We start from the raw sequence: 26747 nt of genomic DNA on the forward strand, positions 1-26747 counted from the left end.
TCAAACTGATTCTAATCATTAATCTTATTGTTCTGGTTGAATCATTGTCTATAGCTATCCTAAACCGTCCGTGAACGTTCATGTTTTACAGTGTCAACTGTGAGGATTGTTCCCGTTACGCATGCGCTTTCATTCTCACAGAGGTAGGTTTCATTATGGTCCCACGTTGGGCGCCCAAATGAAACCTACCCACGGATATCTATTAGTTTCATCTCATCTAAAGGTTATGTACACTTTAAATTTTTTAAAAATGTGTGACGCGTCTATAGACACGCCTGAAGTATGGCGAAACACGTGTTGCATTTTTGTGAAACTGTTTAGGTGAAAATCTCACAATAAATTGTTTCTTGAATACGTTATGTATTTTCATCAAGTTTCGTCCGATTCCATCATATATCTAGCCTAAGTAGGTTAACAATCAAATCAACTAAAAAAGTTGAAAGTGTGATATGATCTGGAAGGTATAACTAGAAGCTGTAGCGTATTTTCTCCTTTAACAAAATCTTCTGATACGAACCATGCTGAATTCTCAAACCATATGCTTGCCTCTGATTTTTGTATATGCTATAAAAAAAAATATTGCTTCAAAATATGTGATTACAACTGGGGTCAAAACAGTGCATTTACTGTCATGTGTTTTTTATATTTAATATATTAAATACTCCATACCTAAGAACCTCTCTCACCATAGATGTAATATCAAAAATATGCTCGAATGTTGATGAAATTTTAGGCCCATAAGAAATGTACGGAAAAATACATACTTGGATCTAACAATGGATCGCAATTCAAATTTCGTTCCTAACAACAGTACTTCGTTTTTCCGTTAACCAGCTGTCGCCCCCTTACGAACGACAACTCTCACAAGTCGGAACTAACGACCAACGAGGTATTACCTTCTAACGTGTGGTTCCTAACACGGGTTGGACGATAGGGAGTATAAATCGATCGTCCGACCTTGCGGTTCGAACCACCGGTTCACTCAGCGGTGGATTGAGTATAAAATAATCAGAATATTAAATTTAAAAATAAATACAGATGAAGAAAGGTCAAAAAAATACTGCATTTGGTAAATTAGCTTTCTGGAAAAAATCTAATTTTGCAGTAACTTGCATATATAAAATTTTGCATATTAAATATGTATCATCTGGTGACGTTTTAAAGACTATCCATTTTCTTTATCCAACTTATTTAAATAAAAACATATAATTTGTAGTCTTACTATCTTCATTCGGGTTTGAAGGCCGTCGTAGTTTGGAACTGCATCCTAACGTTTGGCCAGTACGAGTGGCTGGTTTCTTCAGAGGTTTATTCATCTTGATGATTCACCGATGACTGGTGATTTCTAGTTCGTAGGTTGTATTTATGTTGATTCAGGTAGTCTGCATATCTTGTTGATGCGTTGCTATTGGCCGAAGTGTTATTACCTGTTAATGACGTAACATTGCATTGCGCTGTTGCCACTTTAGCATCTTTTAGTGTGGTATTCCAAATCCGGTTAGGCGTTGCCGCCTCCTCTTTTCTGTTGTATTTTCCCGTATGTTTATGGATTTCTATGGCTTCCCGCACAAGCCGACTGTGGTATTCATGATCGAGGGCAAGTAGTTTCACATCTTCAAACAGTATCGTGTGATCTCCTCCACTAAGCGCGTGTTTCGCTATTGTCTATTTGACCTAATCTAAAGTTTCTCCGATGTTCATTCAGCCTTGTACCCATGGATCTTTTGGTGGTACCGCTATAAACTTTTCCGCAAGTGCATGGTATATGATATACCATGCACTTGCGATATACCATGAGACTTTGTTATATTTTTCTTAGATCTGCGAAAGACAATAAAAGAGATCCACTATCAGCTGCAGAGGTATATTGTATACCATGCACCTGATGTTCAAACAAACAGAACATTGAATAGTTGAATGCAAGTTCATTATTCTATAGTTTACGTGTATTGTTCAATGGTTCTCTAGATATTGCCCTGAAAGTTTTCAGTAACCTTGTTTTCAATTCCAGAGAAAACCAGTCGTTGCACAAGAGGATAGTGACCGATAGCAGGAAGTTCGAGGAGCTCGCCGCACAGCTGAACGAGCTCAAGAAGAAATACGCCGCCTCCCGAGCTGACCTCGAGCGCGAGCATAAACGAAATGAACGCCTGAAGGCAACTTACGATGCCAAAACGTCGGACCTCGAGAAAGATAGCGACAAGCAGAAGGCAAAGATCCGCGACCTCCAAGCCAAGCTCGAGACGGCCCTCGTCGAGATCAGGAAGAATCAAAATTTAGCGGTGTCTAAGAGTCCGGCACAAAAATCGACCACACCAAATACTGACGTCAGTTGTTTTTCAGTTCCGGACGCAACAGCACCTGCAGGAGCTGCGCAAGCGGACGCACTACATGTACAGGTAGCGACGCCCGGCGGAACGTCGGCGCCGCCGTCGCCGGACGCCTCCTTTGGCGTGTCCTTCGAGGAGGCGGTGCGTGCCGCCGGGGAATACCCCGGCGCCGACAAAATTCTCAGCGAGTACCGCAAGCTCAGAGGGGAGTACGAGGCGCAGAAGCAGAAGATGGTCAAGGTATGTCAGATATAATTGAAATTATGATAATTAATATGAAAGTAGTAGTAATTTTAAACTAGTCTAACAGAAGTAATCCCAATTACAAGACAAATATAATTAAGTTTACAGCTATGACTAAGTATGAGTACAATGGAATATAACGAATAGCATATAAAATCAGCAGAGTAATAGAATAGTATATTATACAAACAGTGATACATTCATATAATAATAATGAAAAAAAGAAACGTATACTGTAGAATTCTAATACTACATGGATCAATAAGTCCCGAGACTAACCCAGAGATGGCGCTCTTAGTAAACCAGTAACCACGTCTTTCTAGAGTACTAACCTTTGCTTGAAACGTGTCGAAATTTTAAGTCGATCGGACCAGAAACAGCTGAGTTATCGAGGTTAGAGTAAAGTCGTTTTGTAGTTTGTTTAAAAAATGGAAAAAACCGAGTTTCGTGTTCTGATAAAACATTGTTTTTTAATGGGTAAAAACACCGTGCAAGCGAAAGAATGGATTGAAAAATGTTACCCGGACTCTTGTCCATCAAAAGCAACGATTTGTCGGTGGTTTGCCGAGTTTAAACGTGGTCGTACCGACACAAATGACGCAGAACGCTCGGGTAGACCTGTGGAAGCTGTTACACCGGAAAATGTGAGTGAAGTGACAAAAATTGTAATGAAAGATCGTAAAGTGAAGCTCCGTGAGATTGCTGAGATGACACAGATATCATATGGAAGTGTATTTACTATCCTTCATGAAAAATTGAGCATGAAAAAGGTTTTTTCTAAGTGGGTGCCGCGATTGCTTTCGATGGAACAAAAACAGCAACGAGTCGATGATTCAGAAAGCTGTTTATCGCTATTTACTCGCAACAAAAAAGATTTGTTGCGTCGTTACGTGACCATGGACGAAACATGGATACATCACTACACTCCAGAGTCAAAGCGGCAGTCATCTGAGTGGCGCACAGCTGGCGAAAGCCGTCCGAAACGTCCGAAAACGCAGCAGTCAGCTGGCAAAGTGATGGCGTCAGTTTTTTGGGATGCGCATGGCGTGATTTTCATTGACTACCTCGAAAAAGGTAAATCGATCAACAGTGATTATTATATTGACTTACTGGTACGTTTGAAGGAGGAAATCGCAAAAAAACGACCGCACATGCAGAGAAAAAAAATCCTTTTTCACCAAGACAATGCACCTTGCCACAGGTCGATGAAAACAATGGCAAAATTAAACGAATTGGGCTTTGATCTGCTTCCCCACCCCCCATACTCACCAGATTTAGCCCCCAGTGACTACTGGCTCTTTGCTGATCTTAAAAAAATGCTCCAGGGAAAAAGATTTGGCTCAAATGAGGAGGTCATCGCTGAAACTGAAACTTATTTTGAAGCGAAAGATACATTTTTTTATAAACATGGTACTGAAAAATTGGAAAAGCGTTGGAACCATTGTATCACCCTAAAAGGAGATTATGTTGATGAATAAAAAAAAATTTTGTAAAAAAAATGTTGTTTTCATTGTTAGTCTCGGGACTTATTGATCCATGTGTTAGAATTGGCAGTGTGCAGAGAGTTGAAACACAGTTTCTCACTTATGGGTTGTAGTTACATTGTAGTTCGACTTGCATAAAAAATAGTTTGTTACGAATTATATACTTGAAGCGTCCAAATGGAACAACAAAAATATCACATTCTGAATTGAAACTATTATTAATTTTACAGATGTTATGAATTGGGGATTTTATTAACACGTCGATCCTAGGCAATGGCAAATAGAAAAATATTTCGTTTCTTCTACTTCGTCTCGGTACGTGAAAATCTACTTGAGATAACAAATGTGGGCAGTCAACCAAATTATGAATCAATTTATATATGAAGATACAGGCATAATATGTTCTTCTGTTTTCTAAGGATAAGAGGGCAAATCTATTTAGCAACACTCTATTATCAATTCCTTAGGATGGGTGAAGCTCCGTCCAGTTTGTAAGCCATGTATTTCATAAAGATTCTTTGACAAGATTCGAGTTGCTGTATATGCACATTGTATATAGGTGACCAGATTAGGGAGCCATATTCCAGACGAGATCGGACATATGCATTAAAAAGTGTTATAAAACATTCTTGGTTTTGAAAGTCTCTACATGTCCTAAAGATAAGGCCAAGCATTTTTTTGCAGAAGATGTGATTTGATTAATTTGTGACGTCAAGCTAAGTTTCTTATGGAATATGATGCCCAGATCTTTAGTTTCTGTGCTTTGTTCTAAAATGAGGTCATTTATTGCTTAATCAAACTGTATATTGTTGTGCTTGAGGGTGTATTTCATAAATTTACATTTTTGAATATTCAGTGGAAGCTTGTTTAGTATGCACCATTCATGTGTCGAATTAACTTCCTTCTGCAGAATAAGACAGTCCTCGGTTGATTCAATGGGTCTGAAAATCTTCAAGTTATCAGCAAAGAGTAATATGTTACTAGAGATATTTGAAACAATATCATTTATAAACAAAGAAAATAGAAGAGGAGCTAGATTACTTTCTTGAGGAGCACCACCACTTAAAGTGAATTCTGTTGATTTGTGTCCTTTGTATTCTACAAATAGCGTACGATTCTGAAGATAAGACTGTAGTAAATTCAACAGTTGACTATCGAAACCAACAGAAAAAAGTTTATTCAGTAGAATTTGATGATTCAATTTATCAAAGGCCTTTGAGAAGTCTGTATAGATTGTATCCACCTGTAGCTGTTTATCTAACGCAGTGCTGACCGTTTATGTAAAACGCATGAGATTAGTTATTGTTGAATGTTTATTGATGAAACCATGCTGATATAAAGTTATACTATTTCTCACTTCAGGAAAAATGTTGTTATACAGACACATCTCAAAGACCTTTGCAAAGTTGGACAGAATTGTTATGGGTCGATAGTTCAGAATGTTATTTGGAGCCCCTGATTTTATTTTCCCATAATTGCGATTTTAAACTTTGAATTCAGACTTTGATTCAGAATTTTGACTTCAAACTTGGAATTTCGACCTTCGAACTCAAAATTTCGACCTTCGAACTCAAAATTTCGAGTTTAAATCCTTTATTTCATGTAATCCAACCAACCCAATAAATAATATTGTTTTGTATTTGATAAATGGACTGTAAAAAAATAGGAGTTCGCTATCTCAAAGAGTGTTTGACCGGTTTTATAAAGTTGCCTTTCAATGGCCAGAGAATAATGATGAGAATTTATTACACGAGACTGTGTTTTCCTACCTTGGAATCGTTCTGCATCCAGATCCAACGTTGATTGAATTCCTTTTCTTAGAGAGGAAACTGGGCATAAACACAAGTGTTTATATGAATAACTATTATTATCGAAGTCTTGCACTTGTAGAGCGAAATTATTATTATCGAGGTAGATCACTTATCGATACGTTGACAACCGATTCAAAAAGGTATCTGTTCACTTCTCTGCGAGCCAGCCTTCTCCGAACTTGGAACGCACAGTCGTTCTCACGATAATGAGAGAAAAAAAATATGGGAAAAAATAATCAGACAAACACAATATCTCTTTATTATATGAACACAAAAAAAGACGGAACAAATATCTTATGGGAAATCAATGACTTGTTACAATTTTCTCATACCTGATACTGATGACCCATCGAGTGATGGGCCATTATTAATTATTTGTTGAAAGTCCGTGACTGGTAGGCATGTTTGAGCCCATTGACAATTCATTGACACAAGCTCTATCCCAGCATAAACTTCACTGGGCCAGACTTTTGCCGTATTGTTGGGTAACTTGACAACCTAATCTAATAGTATTCAATAAAAATCTGAGTCTTTAACATATAATTCCGAGGTTAACGTCAACATTTTGACTATTAAACTTATAATAATGTGAAATCATGTTGGGGAGGTGTAGGAATTCCTACTTCAAATTCGGAATAATGTGAGATAGATTGAATACAATCAAGTTAGGCGGTGTCAAATGATGATATAAGGACGTACTTTTTTTCGATTTTCTCTATGAACATGTATGTTGCTTGGGATTATTAAACTTATTATTATTACTATCAAAATCAAAATTCCTCTTTCAAAACCGTAATTATACAAAAATTAAATTTTCATATACTATAGCCTTTTTACACTTTTGTAATGTATATACTTGAAATGTATTTGTTACTTTCTTAAAAGTTTTCCCTATAAACACGTATGTTTCTTGGGATTCAATGAAATTTATTGTTATGATTAGGTGAAGAAGGAGCAGTTCAAGGCGTGCGAGATCATCAAGAGTATGATCGACTCGAGGAACCAGGCGAACGTCGAGATCGCCGAGCTGCGCAAAAAGGTCGACGAGACAAACGAACTGCGCAGGCATGTGAAGCAGCTCGAGCATGAACTCGAGTCGGTCGTGTCGAAGCCGACGAGCGACGGGGACGAAACGTCGATGCAGCGAGTCGCGAATTTTCCCGGCGATGAGGTACGGTTTAGAAAAGATATTGATCGGAAGTTTGGCAAGTTTCATTTTCCTAGATAGATGCTTTTTGATTTGAGTTCGCTTGTAGGTGCATGGCTTTTCGTGCTTCAACTAGTTGTGTTTTCTAATTCTATTCTAGTTCTGATTTCTAATATATCCATATTGTTTTACTCTGATTCAGTAAATGCTTATTTCCTAATATGGTCTCTACTTGATGAAAATTCATGAATTCACAGAAGTGAAATATATGTTTCGCTAAGTAGTAGCTTCTTCTTCAATTATTAATATATAACTAACCTACAAATAGAGCTACCTCAATATACCGATAAATGGAATTATAATGCAATATAATAGTTGTTACTGTTTTGTTGGGTATATAACCTACAGTCTGAAAAATGAACAATCTTTTTTCTTTTTCAAAACCCAAGTTTAACTTCAAAACTTTCGCCTCAAATTGACATACGTCAAAAACTGAAATACAGTATACCTACACATTCCAATTGAAATGCTTATATTCCAAAAATCAAAAAGTCCTCGCTCCATTAACTTTCGGCTGGGACAAATATCAAGATCATTTTGAGTACTTTTTCATAAGAAAGACAATAGTGTTTCATCATTTGTCGCCCAGAGGGCGACTACCAACATTTTTTCAGATAGAATGAGGTTTTTGTGATACCTCTTGATAGGTATTTCAATTTTACATTCGACACTTTTTTATTTTTGGAAATCGGATCAGCTTTTTCTGAAAAATTGGCAGCTTCATATTCGTTATTACAATCCACAGATAAACGATAAATATCATAATTTCAAGAAAAATATTTTCAAACCTCACTCCATTTCATTTACTTCCTAATGATGATATAGGTTATTAAGAAATTAATTTTTCACATTATGATAACCACCTTATTCTATCCATAAGCTCCATAATAGACTCCTGTTATGTAAAGTATGACTTAGATTCTAAGAATCCCTACAAAAAATCTGAGGCTGTCGTATCAGGTGATCTAGCAGGCCATTCTAATAAGGAACCATGTTTGGGTGATTGGATAATTATCATCTGGCCACTTGTGAACCAGACTATTGTAATGAGTAGATAACAGTCTCATTTTACTGAAACATATCATCAGTTGAAAACTCACAGGCGACAGATAGGCGGACGTGGCCTCCTAGAAGGGGTCACTAAATTATTTAATATGACGCCTTTAGATATTTTTGAGGGAATAAGTGATATCTGGAAATTACAAGGATAGTGAATGATCTCTCATATTTTGCAAATAGAACAATATGCCCAGATGTTTGATAAATAAGGACGTTCCTCAAGGATCGTGTTTGGGTCCAATTTCATATTCAGTAGACATACAAATTATGTGAATTTCATTATTCCGACTTCCATTGTCTAATATGATGTTGTCACGTTTTCCCCGTGGGTTAACCAATAGTTGACTAAACTGAACAAAAATCGAACCCAACCTTATATAACAAAACACGTTAACTAAAACTTCAACTATTATTCAAATATCTGGGTGACAATTTGATTCTGTACACCAGATCGTTAATCTTTTTCGTTACCAAGTAAGGTCCTTGCCATGGTCTCTGCAATTTGGGACACAAACCTTTCTGACGTTGGGGTTAGTAGAGCCAAACTGCATCGCCCTTCTTGAAGCTCACCAGCAGAAACATTTTGTCAAATCTTATCTTCATCCTGTCGCTGAAAAGCTGTAATTTGGTTCTGGCAAATTCGTGTACAACTTGCAGTCTCTCCTTCAGGTCATTCACATACTCTGAGAGAGATACCTCTTGAGATTCATAGGAAGGACTTCCACACAATACATCTATCGGAAGCTTCAGTTCCCTACCAGTAAACAACATGGATGGGGTATAACCTGTCGCGTCATGTTGGGAGCTCCTGTACGCCAACAGAAAAAAAGGAACCAATTTATCCCAGTCTCATTGGTTTTCAGAGACAAACATCGAGAGGTAGTTATTTATGGTGTAATTATGCCTCTCGACCATAAGACTGCGGGTGAAGAGCAGTTGTTCTTGTCTTCTTTATTTCCAACAAAGTCATCATTTCCTTCCATAAATCCGAATCGAAGTTGCGGCCCAGGTCCGAGTGTCTGGCAATCACGTTTTGCAACAGGGCTTCTGCCACCGTTTTAGCCTCTTGGTTGGATAATGCTACTACTTCAGGCTATTTGGAGAAATACAACCATAGGGTACTTGTTACTGGATGTGCTCATAGGGAGTGGTCTCAGAATGTCAACTGCGATTTTTCAAAAGGGCACCTACTGAGGTGCTGCTTCAACTTTCCTCTTTGCCTTGTCTTCGAAGAGCACAGGTCACAGCGCTTACACCACTCTTCTACGTCTCGACGTTAATTGACCCAATGGTTTCTCTCACGCACTCTCGCTAGAGTTCTATTTACTCTGAAATGCCATCCAGTGCGACCAACGTGGAGCTGTTCAAGGATATTCGGGATACACGTCTTTGGAAGGATTATCTGGAATTTGTGGGATCTTCCATCCGGGATTTCCCATTTCCGAGTGAGTAGGTCATCTCGAATGCACATTGTCCCATTGGAGCCAGTAACCCTTTTCTTGCTGGCCGTGCTGGGGTTTCCTCTGACCTGCAGGTTGCTACCCTTTAGGTCAAGATGGAATCCGAACTAAAACTTCAATTATTATTCGAATGTCTATCGTCTTATTAGATCGCTCCGTGTACTGCACTGTCACTTTCACTTGACTGTCTCGAGATAGGCAAGTGGATCGCGTTTATATTTGGCAATTGGTAACAATATAATACGATTTGAAATCCCTGAAAAAACAAATGAAATTGATAATCAAAATGAATAGCTGAAAATAATAATTATATTAAGTAGAAAAACCTGAAATGAAATTACAATAAAATAAAAATCAAGCAAAAATTGAAAATTGAACAATTAAAAATGAAATAAAAATTAAAAGATTTCAAGCCAAGTTACTTCACGACGTTTCGATTGTTAGTATCCACAATCATCTTCGAATGATGACTGGACTATTACTCCGAGAGATGGCTATTCATAGGTCATTCGAGTGCTTTCACCTATCCTCTCTTTCCTCTCTCCGCTTCACCGGTTTAGCGGGAGAATACCGTTTGGCGTAAGTTGACCTTTTTTCCGCTTGATTATGGGTTTCATAAGTTGCGTATCTCTACGCTAGCTTGGCTGAATGCGCCGTTGGACAACATATATGCGGCTTCTTTGAACTTCTTCTTAAACCAGTGTTCTTTCCTGTGGATGATGCCATCTTCCCCAGAGTTCCTTTCGCCAGTCTTAGATGTAGCAGCAACTTTCCTGACAGTTCCGTTAATTAAATTTGATAATAATAATAGTGAGTTTATTTAGCTTTTTAAAAATATAAAGATCAAATAAATAACATGAACTGATTATTATAATGAACCTTCACACTGATATTGGTATAACAAAAAAGTTGAAAACTACATGTCTGTTTTTCCGTTAACCAGCTGTCGCACTTCTACGAACGACAACCCTCAGAAGTTAAGAAACTTGTGCGAGCTAAGGACTAACGAGATCTTACCTTTTAACGTGTGATTCCTAACGCATGTATAATAGAACCTTGTTTTATATTTTTTTGATATCCCTCTTCATTCATGAAATATTAAGAAAAATCTCTTCAACCCACCCTGTACTCGATGGAATTCCTAACTGTCCTACATTTTGTAACCAAAGACACAAAATTGTCGACGACGTTACTAAATTCAGACCGATCTGCCGACCGAAAAAGATGTTTCCATCTGTTGCACAATAAATATTTTAATCTTCGGTTTGTATTCCGATTTCCTCCTTGCACCGTGACATATAAACAAATAGTTTAGGGTAACAAACCTATTAAAATCGGTATGTCGGTCCGTAGACGACGTGTTTTGATTCCCGCACGAGAGAAGATGAAACCTGGTCCGGGAATATCGCGGAGGTATTTTTAGATGCGCTGTTCCAACGGGGTTCAGTCAATTTTCCGATCTCGCTATGCCTCATAGTCGGATGGATGGAAGTATTTCCGACGGCCATTTTGGTTAAAACGCGACTTCTCCGTGATGTTTTCTTGTGTGTGCCTTTTGAGGAGAGGTAAAGTTGTTTTTTAATTTTTTTTTCAAGTTTTATACCTGATCGGATAACGATTGACGGAACAGAGAACTTATTTCCAGAATTTGGTAAAATTTTGGACTATTCTTTTTTATCTTATTTTTTTTATTGAACAGAAGTTAAGATGTTTCACCTAAACAATTTTTAAAACATAACAATAATCCAGCTCAACAAGTTTTCCAGAAACGTTCAATAAATTTCCATTAGAAATAAAATTTTTTCTTTCTCTTTTTCACCGAAAAATTTTGTAACGATTCCGCCCACCAATGTTATGCATCTTATTAACTATTTTTATGTATTCAATTCATTCAAGTACATCATCAACTCATTTTCATGTTCATTTTAAGGTGTAAAATTTCTGCCTTCATTTTATTGTTTTTTCCTTCTGTTGAAGAGTCAATATTTTCAAAGATCCCATTGATTTTATAAAAACATTTTTTTTTTTGCTTTTGCCTAGTGCATTTATTACCTGTAGAGCTTCTGTTATCAGCTGAATAAATGCATGCAAAATACTCTGGATTGCATTTTTATTTTGTGTCGTTTTGCTTGTCCTTACCCCTTTACGAGATGGAGGAGTTGGAACTATCTTGACGACTAACCCGCTTTGAAATTTGGTGTAGATGGTGTTTGTAGGAAACTCCTTCATCAAGTTATCGTCAAGTTTTAATACACCTTATGTTCCTGTTGATAGAAACCTATGGCCGAATCAAAGACTGAAGACATCGAAATCGCAGAGCATTACAAAGCTCTCATCCTAGAACTGGAAGCTAAAATCGAGGTAAGGAACTGTTTATCATTCAGAAATATCTTGATATGATTTCACGGGACCAAGCCCCCAGAAAGCATCAACTTTTTATCATTTGAAAAATTTCTGCAAAATATTCAGTCTGGGTAATAGAGGATTTTCAAGAAAAATTATAACAGGAAAAAATTAAATGACCATGAAATTGAACTGTTTTTGAAGTTGATAGTTACAATTAAAAGTTCTGACGAAAAATTAATCTATTAAAACACTTTTGCCACACCAAAACAAAATACTGTCTCTCGATACACGTTTTGCTCCTGATGATGCTAACCAAGTTAGCATTGTTCGGAGATTAGAAAACTATAGGTAATTCTAATTTCTAAATTAATTTTTTTTAAAATAGTGTGTGAATTTCTCAAAATAACAGTTTCTCATTTTTGTTTGTGATACAGCAAAAATTTCTGTTTTAAATCATTAAAGACTACGAAACTAGAACAAAATAGCTATAGTATATCTATATATAAAAGTAGTGGCCGTAGTGTGGAACCTTGGGAAACTCCTTGTTTATTGAGAATTGATTCTGATGAAGTACAACTCTTGGACGATTCAATGGAAAGCTTTCCATTATTCTGATTATATTTTTTAATCGCCATTAATATTTTGATTTTGTTAATAGAAACTTGTGATTGGAAAGTAATAAACTCTACTGTAATAAAATAATATTAATGCTAAGTGTTGGAAATGATAGAGTCAATTAGAAAAAAAAAGGATAACTTTGATGATTATATTAGATAAAAATTTACACTCTGTTCAAGCAAAGGAATCATTAAATTCTTACTTTTAATCATATTTCAGACATTTTGAATTTTTTTTGTCTTAATAGATGACTTAGAACTTGTTGAAATTTGTCTACCACCTTTAGTGGTTGAAGAAGAGAATTGGATTGAATTTAGATTATTTTGTTTGAGTTTCATTATTTCAGAAGTATGCTTGAATTTTTAACGTTCGATATATATTTGTGAACAAAAATGATTCTTGGGGTCTATAAATGAAAAAATGTGCATTTGGGCTGGGGGTGTTGTAGGATGATATAGAACTTCCAATGGGTATACACCAGTTACTGTACCATTTCTTAGTAGCTTCTGAACTAGATCAAAAAGTAAATGTATATGGCATATGGATTTCTTTTTTGAAAACCACTTAAGAACATGAACTACTGTCATCTGAAAGACAACAAAATTGGCATTGTCAGCAAATGGTTTCTAATTCTCAAAAATTGAAGTAGTAAATAATAAAGAAAACAATGGAGCATTTAGAAGTTCAGTGTCATATATCTGTTTCAACAATTTCAAGTATTCTATGACCATTCTCCAAAGCTTATTAGTGATACTAGATTTTACTGGTCTGAAAAATCGAATAGTTGCCAAGTGATCTATGAAATGAATTATTATTACTATTGTAGTTGATGAATAATATTTTGTTTTGAACATTTTCATTATATTCTGTGAAGGTGTTTGTTTAATATCAAGAGAGAGAGAATTGTAGGGCTTTATACTATAACCTGCTTAGTGGGATTATATATCGAAATCAGATATTTTCTCATTGAATTTGGAATAAAATTGGATTACTGATAACGAAACTGATAGTGTTATGAGAGAGAAATTTGATTTTTTAATCCAATTTGAATTGGCCAGCTTCTTGATATAAACACAGGGATGAATAAAAGTATGAAATATATTTCTAGCCTTTGAGTAAGTGAGAACATTCATATGCATCAAAAGGAAACAAAATGGCTCTTCCTCACATTTCTGTAATAGTATTCGATAATCAAATGTTTTCAAATCATGTAACATTGAATGACCAGCAAGTTGTCTAGACTCAACATCCTTGGATTATATACTTTGGAAATGATCAAAAGTACCGATTTCTGGAACCGGTATATAACTACCCGTTTCATTGATTTTCAGTTCTATCTGTATACTTTTTATTATACACTTTGATGTTGAAAAAATGAAAGCAAATGCCATTAATAAGGACTCTTTCACACGGCTCCATATCTCTCGCTTCTATACGAGAGCGTTTATCACTCTTACCTACCGCTCATTCACACCGGAGGCCTTTTTAGTTCCTGGTTCCATGGGGTCAGTCGTAGAGCTGTTGCCATATACCTTCTCTACCGTCGACACAAACCCCTACAACAGAAATGTCGACGATCAAGAATGGGATAGATGAAGTTGCGAAATCTACGTTGAGCATTTTGTATACTTCCACCCAACTATTTACGACTTCATTTCGGTCCTAATAAATGTCGAGACTTTTTCCCAAAGAGCGAGTCGGTTGCAGACACCACTAATTAACTACTCCAAATCGTAATCTGCCATGATAAATAGTATGAAGCGTCAACTAGGAAGAGCTGTTTTCACGTGAAAGCTCTCGTCTCCCAAGACATGGCGGCTCCCGAGACGTGACGGCTCCCTATATACTTCTGGAAGCATCATTGGACTCGTAGTTTTGGCGCTAAGACCCTTCCTCTTTCTTGGGAGCGAGAGACGTGAAGCTTGCCGTGTGAAAGGGCGCTAACTATAATCATAACTGTACTCTAAAAAAATCCGATCTAAAATATATGAACAATCAATATTTCCATAGCTTAATTTTCCATAGAAATGTGCCTCGTTGGTTTCAAAGTATTTCTACAGATTTCCATGGAAGATTTACAAGTTGTACTGTGCCTACTTTTATTAAATCCAAATTTGGGCACAATATCTCAATATTTTCAGTGCCGATTAATCTATCTGTGGTATTTTTTTAATCATTTTTGAATTGTATGTAACCCTCAGTTTCACCTTGATCTAATAGTTTTCTAAAGGATTGTTAAAATTGTTAAATTTGTATTTTCAATGTGCATTATACAATCTTTGGAAAACGTTGTACATAATCGGTTATTCAAGAAAAAAATTTGAAATAGTCAATATGGTTTAGACTTTCACGGCTGAGGTTTTCAGTGTCGTTGCTTTTCGAGTTTGAAAGCCGTGGATTTTTGGAATTTCTTCCTGACTTGGAATTTCATCATGGCTTGCTGTCCGATGACTACCTTTTAGGCTTCTTAAAGCGTATTTATGCCTTGTCAGGTAATCAGTTGTATTTGTACCTGTATTTGTACCTGCATTTGTATATGTATTCGTACCTGCACTTGAACCTGGAACATTAACAATCTTGCTGCCTGTTGTCCTGTTCATTATTCTCGAATTCCTTAAAATGGGGTTCCATATTTGATTGAGGTTCACCGCTTCTTCTTTTCTGTTGAAATTATCCGTGTGTTTGTGGATCTCTATTGCCTCCCGTACCAGTCGGCTATGGTATCCCTGGTTGGGGGCAATTAGTTCTGTGTTCTCAAACAAAATTCTGTGGTCTCCTTCACTCAGTGCGTGTTCTGCCACAGCTGTCTTGTCTGTTTGGCCTAGTCTGCAGTTCCTTTTATGCTCTTTTAGTCTTGTTCCCATGGATCGTTTGGTGGTTCCGATATATACCTTTCCACAAGTGCACGGAATGTGATAGACCCCTGCTGCTGATAATGGGTCTCTTTTGTCTTTAGCCGATCTGACGCTTTGTTGTATCTTCCTCGTGGGTTTGAAGACTGTTTCGATGTCGTTTTTGCCCAATAGTTTTCCAACGGTAGATATGCGCGTGCAACCATCTGATCCTTTTTCGCTTTCTGAACCGTGGTGCCCTTCGGTCTCATGGCTCTTCTGGTCTTGCTCAATCTCCATGGTGAATTCTATGCTCGGGTGTTGGGCGTTCAAGTGGTTTAGGAAACGGTTGCATGCGACCAACGGATAGCTTTCCTAGATGTTCTAGTAGAACGATGTACCAGACTAACCCACAAAGTGTATCGAAAACCCACACACACAGATAGATACTTGCACGCACTATCGAACCACCATCCTAGCCAAAAGAGAGGAGTTATCTCCACTCTAACGGAACAGGCTCGGAGAATATGTGAACCAGAACATTTGGAGAGGGAACTGAAATACCTGGAAGTGACCTTGAGAGCGAATGGATACAGTGCCTCCGAGACCAGAAGAGCCATGAGACCGAAGGGCACCACGGTTCGGAAAGCGAAAAAGGATCAGATGGTTGCACGCGCATATCTAACGTTTGTCTTCAAACCCACGAGGAAGATACAACAAAGCCTCAGGTCGGCTAAAGACAAAAGAGACTCATTATCAGCAGCAGGGGTCTATCGCATTCCGTGAACTTGTGGAAAGGTATATATTGGAACCACCAAACGATCATAAAAGGAGCTGCAGACTAGGCCAAACAGACAGACACAGAATTTTGTTTGAGAACACAGAACGAATTGCCCCCAACCAAGGATACCACAGCCGACTGGTACGGGAGGCAATATAGATACACAAACACACGGATAATTTTAACAGAAAAGAAGAAGCGGTGAACCTCAATCAAATATGGAACCCCATTTTAAGGAATTCGAGAATAACGAACAGGACAACATGCAGCAAGATTGTTAATGTTCCAGGTTCAAGTGTAGGTACGAATACAGGTACAAATACAACTGATTACCTGACAAGGAATAAATACGCTTTACGGAACCTAAAAGGTAGTCATGATGGTCAGGAAGAAATTCCAAAAATCCACGGATTTCAAACTCGAAAAGCAACGACACTGAAGTGGTACTAATTTGCTACTATTAAACAACTTGGTATTCAATTGACAAATTATCAGCAGATCAATCTTTTCGCAGATTTTGGTGGCTACTCTAAACGAAAAGGATCTGCAGATGCAAAAGATCCGGCAACAGTACGAAGAAATCCTGACCAATTTGGAGGCCAAAGAGAACCGAATCGCCACCATGCAATCCGAACTGCAAATCTCGCCCGACGCCGAAGAATTCTCGCTGTTAGAGGAAACCGATGTCATCGAGAAACACAGCAGCTTCTACAGAAAAGAAATTGAAGAAAAGGACCGTGAAATCGGCAGGCTCACTACCGAGCTGAAGAAGTGCACCTGCTACCTTCAGGAGATAGTCAACAAGGAGCTTTGGGAGAAGAACAAGGAGATTGAGAAGTTGCATAGCAAGCAGGCCAACTCCTCAGAGAGTTTCAAGCTGAAGCAGGAATTGGTTGGAAAAGACGAAGAAATCGAAACGTTGAAGGTTGAAGTAGCCGATTTGAAGATACAGGTGGAGCATTGTGAAAAGCTCAGGGAGGAGTCAAACGAGGTCTGTTCCTTGTTGAACACCAGACTGGAGGAGCTGGCGCTGTTTTTGGATTCGCTGTTGAAGCAAAAATCGGTTCTCGGTTTCCTGGGCTTGCAGAAGGAGCGCAAGCTGCGCGTGCTCGTCAACAACAGCCTAGATATGTCCAAATCCTTCGCCATGAGCTTGCTGATCAACCCGGACCAGAGTCTGGCCCAGCTGTCCAACATAACGTCCTTGCTCAACGGATCCGCGTTCCACGATCTCACGTTAAGCTGCGCACCCGTCGAAGAGGAGAGCCAGGAAGTGCTCTCCATCATCCCCAAAGACATAACCTTGACCTACCAAAGCCACTTGTATAAGCAGAACAGGCATTCAGTGGAGCCTAATAACGAGGACCTGATTGCTGCTCTGCGCGAGCAAGTCGTTAACCTCAAGTCCGAGCTGCAGCTACGAGATATCGAGCTCAGCAAGGTCAACGCAAACCTGTGTAACAAAACCTCAGATAGCGACACTGACCTGAAACGCAGGAGCGGTTTCAAAGACATTTCTAAACTCTTCTCGACTCCTGTCAAGTGTAACACGACTTCCACCACATTAAAATATCAGAGCGAGTGCCAGTCGGAATCTGAGGGGTGGTCTGAGCCCGACAGGGTCGTTTCCAGGGCTAGGATCGGGCTGAGTCAAACCTTACCTAACTTCGTCGTGGTCAGGAATGAGCTAAGCGAGTCTACAGAAGAGGAATCAGCCTACTGCCTCACGCCTACTAAGAAGACTTCCGAGGACAAACGCCAGCTGGAGCAGAGGGTTCTGGATCTCCAAGGTGAGCTCTACAAGAAGAACGAGGAATTGGAAGTGGCCGAGTCGAGGATTTTGAATACCGTCGGAAGGGAGCTGTATGAAGAACTAAAGATTAGATTAGCAGGCGCCGAAGAGAGACTGGCCAATGCGGAACTGAAAAAGGCGGAGGCTGAACACCAGATCAAGGTATGTAATACAATGAAACAGAAATCAATCATAAATATGTTGATGTAGGGTATTTCTTTATTCTTGTAGCAACGAATTATTACACATGCATCATCAATACCTGACAGGGTAAAACATATACCTTTACTTAGCATTCCTTACTTCTACAAGTGAAAACCAAAGATAAAACAGTTAACGTTCGCGTTTAATCCGAGAAAGTTCTGGTTTAGATGATAACTTGCACTTGAAACATTGAAGAGAGAATCAGAGTTGTATGAAATTGTTATCAACATTATCTGATATAGATTATCTGATATAGACTTATTATCGATAAATAGTTCGGTAGTATTAGATGTTTTGATTTCATTTCTACCTTCGTTCAACTTCTTCATATACAATTTCAAAATGCTTATATTTGACTTGGGAAGTTTGCATGTGTCACATAACATTTGGTGCAGTTTATAGAAAATAGTGAAATTTTCACCTTTGCTTATTGAAAATCTATGATCTGACACTAAGCTATCTTCAACATGGATATTGGTAGCAGTAATATTTCCAATAATTGAGTTTATGCTTCTAATGATACTTACTAATCGTATTTTTCATATCAAGTTTAAAAAAGAGATTTCATATCTTTCTGATTCAACATATAACAAATCGACATTTACATCACTGCAATAAAATAAGACAGGATTGATGCCACAGTGTCATGGATGACGTGCAGTTGATTTTATTTTATATGAACTATATATTCCGTTCCACAGGTTCTCGAGAAAACCGTCGAGGAGCTCACCAGTAACAAGGAGAAACTCCAGGAGGCGATGGTGGTCAAAGACAAGGAGACGCAAGATGCCATGAACCGGCTGGAGGTGGAGAAAAACGAGGTCTTGCGCATATCAGCAGAGTTTGAAAAGGAGTCCTCGCGAGCTAAAAACGAAATCGAACAATTTCGCGCTGAGCTGGAACGGGCTCGCAGACAGCTCGCAGAGCTGGAAGAAGCTCTCCGCAGGGAGTACGAGCAGATGGCACTCGCCAAACTGAAGGAAGCCGAGGAGGAGTTCCTCCAGAGGTTGAAACTGTCCGAGGAGAAGGTATCCAAGTTGGAGGAGCGGTACACGCGTGAGTTCGTCAGGAAGAGTGAGGTGGAGAGCAAACTGGCACAGGTTGACAAGCTGATCGAGCAGCTCGATGAGCTGAAGAGTGCCGTGAAGGCCTACAAGGAAACGATACAATCGTACAAGGACAGGGAGGCCAGCGCCTGCGATCGGCTCAGAGATAGCCAGGAGAGGATCAATTGTTTGCGAAAGGAGCTCGACCAGGTTACGCTGCAATACTCTGAGGCGGTGCTCGAAAAGACCAAGCTCGCCAATGAGAAGACTTCATTGGAGCAGGAACTGAGCAGGTACTGTTTTATAAACATTTGATTGCTGAATAAAACCATCTGTATTTTTATTTATCTTACATGTTCTATATGTCCGTTAATGTCTCAACACATGAATCAATAGAGTAATTTTCTTCTTGAAATACATTTGAAGGTATTTTTGATATATCTGTGAACCATCAGCTCTCAATACTTCCTTCTCCCAGAGGAAATATTGATGTAACTGGTAACCCATCATAAATAACCACTGCCTTAGTTTATTAATGGTATGTTCAAGTTATATTAAAAATGCATATTTTTATAATTCGAAGTTGTTCTAGCCGACTCGTAATTTTCCAAAATCTTTATTCATAGAAGTTTTTAAAATGAATTATTATTCAACCTATTTTTGAAACTATAACAGGTACAGCTTGAGAGACATTGAGCTGAAGCAGCAAATCGCTGATATCCGCAAGGAGTTCGACGATGTCAACCAAAGCTGCCAACAACAAGTATCTGCCCTTCAGAAGCAAAAATCCGCCTTGGAGGTGAAGATCAGTGAGATCGAATCGAGCAATGCAGAACTCCGCAATAAACTCGTAAGGCTGCAAGCGAGCAGGGTCGATTTGAACGCATCCCTACCCAATTTCATTGCCAGAAGCCCTCCTCAGGCAGTGCCCTACTACAGGCATCTCTCAAACACGAACTATAGCTCGGAGGATAACGCTGAAGATGCGGGAGTTCGGGCGTTTTCTAGGCGTCCACAGGCCGTAGATGTGGAGAGGCAGGAGGCAACTTCTTCGCCCGATCTGGGGATCGAGAGCGACCACGGAAGGTTCTCGAGCTTAGAGGCACCTGCGAATGTCATGAGGCCGTTGAAACAGACGATCGAACTGACTGAGTCAATGAGCAATTTGTTGGACGGCGATAATAACCCTCTGGAGGTCGCTAGTTGTGGTGAGTTGATATTTCTATAGCCAAGATTTCATTGATTTCCTTCAAGACGCCAAGATGCTTTACAGTGTAATATTTTCTCATATCCACAATAATTTTTTTGGTGAAGGTATAACAATCAATTTGAATATGATGAATCGCAAATTACTAATTGGTACAGGATAATGGTAATGGTTTGGAAATAACTAGTGAAAAAACTCAATTTGTGATATTGAGGATCAAACAAATAGTCTCCGAAATTCTTAGAAGACACTGAATCAAGCTCTCAGGATGATTCTCAATTTGTGATAGACATGTTCATATTCAACAGATTCTAGAGAATTGAAAAACAATCTTTTGAACAAGCTTTTATTTACGTGCTCTCAGAAGAGAAAATGAACTTTTAAATCAATCTCATAAATTTATTACATTGGTTAATTTACATGATATATCTATTGTTAAATTTCCTCCGTTTTAATTTCACAGATGGTGATGTCTGCTGCCGTAGGACAATAGAAATAGCTCATGAAAACAACGAACTGAAGAGGAAGCTCATGAGAATGAAGAGGGCGCTGGAAGAAACAGCAGCTCAGCTTAGTTTAGCCAACCAACGCAAGAAACAAGTGGAGAAAACCATCTGCAAACAGATCCACAAGACAAGCCAAGTGTTGAGGAAAGCCAAAGCGAATTTGGACTCTGGTTCTGAGAGTGATATGTTGAACAAAATGTAAACAGTGTGATTTCGCCTTGTGTAAATTATCTTCTGCCATACAATCAGACTCTTGCCATTTCTGTTGAAGCACTTGGTACGTTCCCTAAATTCCCTAAGTATTAAAATAGTGTTAGGTTTTGTATTGTACATTTTTTAAAAGTAAATTCGTATTTTTAAAGCGACTGGAATGTGATAGTTCTATTCTTCTCGTGCCAACGCCTGGAAATGTTTTTTGAAAACGTTTTGTTTTTGTAAATGTGACCTGTTGTAAATTTTATGTAGACTGTTACAGTTGTTCGTTTGTTACTCCGATTTTGAGGGTACCTTGTGATGAGATGTATATTTTTGGAAAATATGTATATATATGGCGACTATAAATATATTACTTTTCGATTTTTCTAGAATGGTTGTTTTTTATATTTCTGAAAGGTACTTAATGACATCATGCATTAGGATTGGACGGCCGTTTTGTAGACGGATGGGTTGGCCTGAGTAGTTTGTTTCGCTCATTCAATCGACCGTCAGGTGAAACGGTGATACGTGCCGCGAAGTCGGTTAATTTTCACTGACTATCGTCAAATCAGTGCTAGGGATCGCACTTTGAAAGACAATACCTCGTTAATTCTTAGTTCGCACAAGTTTTGAATTCTGAGAGTTGTCGTTTGAATTCTGAGGGGGCGACATCTGGTTAACGGAAAAACAGATTGGAGGACAGATCTGTGGTAATTTGTTTATAACTGAATCAGTTGAGCAATAAACTATAATAATGAAAATACAATGACTTCATTCACATTTTTATACAAAACAAATTAATTTATGTTCAAGGGTGAAGTATTTGTCGAAAGGGTTGGGCATTTTAGAAGTACTTCAACCCAGATATGCCCAATTTTTACATGTAATACACCTCAAATGTGTCTTGCCCTAATTCGAAATAAAACTGTCTAGTATTATATGAATAATTGTTCAGCTGCATTTGAAAAACTACTTTGATTATTTTTCATCTGCACATGTTGAAATATCTCCTATGTGTATGACAGTGAACAGCGCTCTAGTTGAGTGCATCGCGAGTCGGCCAACCAGAAAGAAAAGAAGCCCCATATTTTTCATTTCCAAAATGAAAAATCAACAACAAAAAGCAAATATATCATCCTAGCTAAATGAAATAAAAAAATGACGGTATCAACAAGAACAACAAAAGAAACAAATACAGTTTCATATTACTTATGTCTGTGCCTAGTTTACTATATGATTAGAGTCAAAAAATATGTTAACAATCTTGTTAGTCCTTCAACCCCAGTCAAAGAGACGGCAAGCGGCGTTGTCAATTTCCTTTCTAGGAGCCTTTAATCTAATCTACACATTCACCCTTCACCACTTGCTCTGCCCATTCGTTCCCTACTCCGTTTTGCCTCCGCAACCTACACACTCCCCCTCTCTTTTTCCATATGCTCTTTCCAATCTCTCCAGCCCACTCACCCTCCAGACATTTATCTATCACATGCTCAGCTGTTTCGAGCAGTCAAGATGCTGGAAAATAATTCCATGAAAATCAAAAAATAAATAGGTAAGTACTTTTTGATCATTCCCATATTGATTTCAATTTAAGAGCCACCGGTAGACAGCTGTTTCAGCCTATTGGGCATCGTCAGTACCGGGCAGGCGGTCCTTGACTGAAGACAAAATGAGAAAAAACCAAGAAAGTACTTGATGAAAATAGCTGCGTAAACGCAAGCGAAACATAAGTGGAACCACCTATTGGTGTGACACCCAAGTCAACTTGCCAAGTTTTTATGTCAGTGTTGGTGGTTTGACCAATCAACCGAAAACTGCGGTAGCAGAAATTTGGGAAGCTAACCTGAAATGCCATCGGAAAACGAATCCACATGTTTCTAGAAATGATATGAAATCTAGAAAGGTTAATGCAGTCAAGCTGCTGGAAAATAATTCCATGCCCGTGTTCAATAACTTTTAAACATATTTACTTGGAGTGTGCTTTTTCTTAAATTGATTTGCTACGGATCCTGTTTCTCTGAATTTCGACATTATCCTTGACACATTGAACATTTTTTCCTGGATGCCGTTTATTAAAAATTTTAGCTACTTGCCGGTATGATGTATTCTCACCACATATTGAAACTATTTCTATTCTTTGCTGAAGAGACAACATTATTGCAACAATAACTGTTGAAAATTTGACAAGTAAATCAACAACTTGACACTACCATAGCATGCATTTTGTTTGTCAAGACCTACTTAAAAATTTTATTCAACGTTATTAAGCATCCTTACCGCCCTAGTTAGTGTTTATTTAATAATCTGTAAATACTGAATATTGAAATTTTAATGTAATTTCAACTCTAGTAGCCAAGTGATTGAAACTTTGCACCAGTCATGTTAAAATTTTTATAGCACATTTTTAATTTCTCTCTAAAAATGTCCGTATAAGTAAAAATTTATCAGAAAAGTTGAACTCCATGATGAGTTTGTTATGTATACATGAATTGATGACAATTAACCGAACTTGTTTTTTAAAATAAAGGGGATATCTGTCAAAAATAAGCAAAACGTTAATTTTATCCTAGTAGAAATGCACTTTTTCAATTTTTTTCAAAAAAAAAGTTGAATTTGACCACTGAACGTCAGTGGGTCGCAGTTGGCCGCATCATTTTGAGTTAAATTTAAAGCACAAACGAGTGCCTAAGTTAAACTTCATTGAAACTTTTCGAAAAGAAAGTTTCCCATATGGTGCGCACTTTAATGGTGACACTGTATATGTGTATATGTATATATATATATATATATATATATATATATATATATATATATATATATATATATATATATATATTTTGATTGATGCAACTAATTTTCCTTTATTTTGAGTATTTCAATATTAAATTCTACAAAAAGGATTTGAAGCTTTATATCTTCTATTATTTATCCCGAAACAAAGAACGGAAAATCATATACCAAATAGCGAACGAAAACGGATACACCCAAAAGACAATAGATAAATTAGAAAATAGAATCAAACAAAAAATACAGAACAAGGATCAAGCCACCCCAACAGACAAAACAACACAACGATGGACAGCATTTACGTACGTAGGACACCAAACCAAAAAACTAACAAACATCTTCAAACCACTGAACATCAACATCACATACAAGCCGAACACGAAGATAACACAAAAAATAAACAACTATGAAAACGGGATATACAGTATACAATGCTCGGACTGCAACAAATTCTATATCGGCCAAACCAAGAAAAAACTGATCCAAAGGTACAATGAGCACAAAAAGGCATACATAAATCCAATAGTATATAAATCAAACCTTGCAACACACGCCATACAAAACAAACATAATTTTCCCCCACCAGAGAACATAAAACTAATAAAACAAATCAACAAGGGAAACTGCATGGACATTTGGGAAAACTTGAACATCCATAAATTCAACAATCATAAATCACTTATCGAGGAACAAGTACAAATCAAAACACAACAAGATCTCACATTCAATATATTAAACAAAACCATACACATTCCTATAGAAGATCTAACACGAAGAAGAGTACCTGATGCAGAACAAATACAGGCAAATTTACCTAAAGTACCTGAAATACCTGAGTTAAGACGCTCTGACCGTATAAAGAGACAGACAACAGGATGACCAGTTCAGTTTGAGGAGTGCCAGATGATGACAGTACTACCAACTGTCGAAAGCGCTCGCAGATAATTAATAGAAGATATAAAGCTTCAAATCCTTTTTGTAGAATTTAATATATATATATATATATATATATATATATATATATATATATATATATATTGCACAATGGAAAAATACTATACTCTCATGTTTTTGGTAATATCACATGTAGATTTAGAAGACAAAACAACAGCCAAATAATTTGTCTGCGTCACAAATGGAAAGTAAATGTGAGCTTTCGTCTAAAGAACAATTCGATTCTGATCTGAGTGAAATTCTCTCCAATCAAAAAAACATCAAAGATCAATTATATAATAGAAGATATTCAGAACAATAATGGTCATTCTGAAAAGCCTCAAAGTGAAAATGAAACCGACCATACCTCTTTTCTGAAGTTTTCCCTTTTCTTCGATGAAACAATCATTGAAAAATAACTGAAGAAACAAATAGTTAACATCTTAGAAAACCAGGTCAATGTAGAGATTAGCGGGAAATGTGTTATTTGAGTCCTTCTACATCCATGGATAACCCATTCAATATGGCTTCAATTTATGGGTCGGAACCACCGGTCAAGGATACATGAATTGATTTGAGTCCTATCAAGGTGGCGCAAGAAATATTAGCAGAATATATGGGTTGGGTGTTGGAACTTCGGTGGTGCTTTAATATGATGATACTGTATGATCAAAATGGAAATTTTATGTATATTTCGATAACTTTTTCACGACTATTGCTTTACTAGAACATCTAATTCTAAAAAAAACTATATGGTACTGGAAAAATACGTAAGAATCGTATTCTGAGTAGTATTTTGTGTAACTCGAATATACTGAAAAAAATCTGAGGATCCTATAACTACAATAAAATTAGTGATCTGAACATAGTATTTGTCAAATTGAACGACAGTAATGTTGTGACATTCAGAGAGCCTTGAGAGGGAACCAATGGGTTCACTCCATACGTAATGACATACTGACATACTCCCCAAAAAAAGTTTATTCAAGTTGATCAACCTCATGTAGTCCAATTCCCTTACCAAAGAGTACATGGTTGATTTATATACCATTTAGTCAAATCCCAAAAAAACAAACTATATTAGATGTGGTTCCTGTCACAAAAAAACGTATCACCAGGCGTCAAAAGTGTGACATTGGCTTGCATGGTAAGTGTTATATATCATTCAAGACATCAGTGAAATGTATTGAATGATATGAGTATGAGTAAAAATAATAAATGCCTATCAATCATTATACATGAATATTCGATAGATCCGGTTTCACAAATTTTGAATTAACTTTTTTTATTGGAACCAAATTTGGCAGTGAATTTTGATAACTAGTGAAGAAAAGATATGTTTCATTAAATTTATGCATAAATCTTCATGAATAATTTGTTTAATTTCTTTTGAATTTAGAGCAATATAATATATTACAATGTCATCAGCAAAAGCATTAATTTTTTCTTCACATTGTAAATTTAATGAAGCACATTTTACAGTCGAAGAAAGACTGAAGTGAAGTATACAATTGTTGAGGGCGCTATTTGAAAAAAAGTGTAGAGTAGTTTCTCAGAAACTGCAATGGTTATAACGATTTCAAATGTAATCTCAAAAGGTCAATCTGACGTTCTTCGAGACCACCTTTATTTTATTTTTCCACCTTTACGAGTAACGTAGATATCGCTTAACTAAATTAACTCGTCATAGTAAAACATTGTATACATCCCTTATTGTTCATTATAGAAGTATGTTATATGTTGTTTATTGACCTTCTCTATTCATACCCAAGATAACATGGATAAACAAGATCAATGTCAAAGCTGACTTATGCTGATGCGATATCCGGTAATACGCAGTTCTTAAAACACGACACAATGACTCTTTATTTTTTTTTGTTCGATTTTCAGATTATGTATACAATTAT

At 37.4% G+C, this 26747-nt stretch overlaps 1 protein-coding gene across 5 annotated transcripts in view; it reads left to right on the plus strand.

The window, feature by feature from the left end:
- Positions 1 to 21512, plus strand: part of LOC111516537 (uncharacterized) — a 116260-nt gene extending 94748 nt beyond the window's left edge. For 4 of the 5 annotated variants that reach the window (XM_074175038.1, XM_074175037.1, XM_074175040.1 and 1 more), the window contains 7 exons: positions 2012 to 2570; positions 6812 to 7039; positions 11869 to 11955; positions 16685 to 18124; positions 18868 to 19505; positions 19888 to 20420; positions 20883 to 21512. In XM_074175038.1, the coding sequence (XP_074031139.1) occupies positions 2012 to 2570; positions 6812 to 7039; positions 11869 to 11955; positions 16685 to 18124; positions 18868 to 19505; positions 19888 to 20420; positions 20883 to 21127 (3730 nt within the window). In that variant the 3' untranslated portion in view covers positions 21128 to 21512. The remainder of the gene's footprint in view (positions 1 to 2011; positions 2571 to 6811; positions 7040 to 11868; positions 11956 to 16684; positions 18125 to 18867; positions 19506 to 19887; positions 20421 to 20882) is intronic. The other variant, XM_074175039.1, reaches the window with a different exon arrangement.
- Positions 21513 to 26747: the final 5235 nt, after the last annotated feature.

The sequence above is a fragment of the Leptinotarsa decemlineata genome, unplaced genomic scaffold, assembly GCF_025532065.1.
Source record: "Leptinotarsa decemlineata unplaced genomic scaffold, Ldec_3_MD MMD2_tig00000882_RagTag_RagTag, whole genome shotgun sequence".
NCBI lineage: Eukaryota > Metazoa > Arthropoda > Insecta > Coleoptera > Chrysomelidae > Leptinotarsa > Leptinotarsa decemlineata.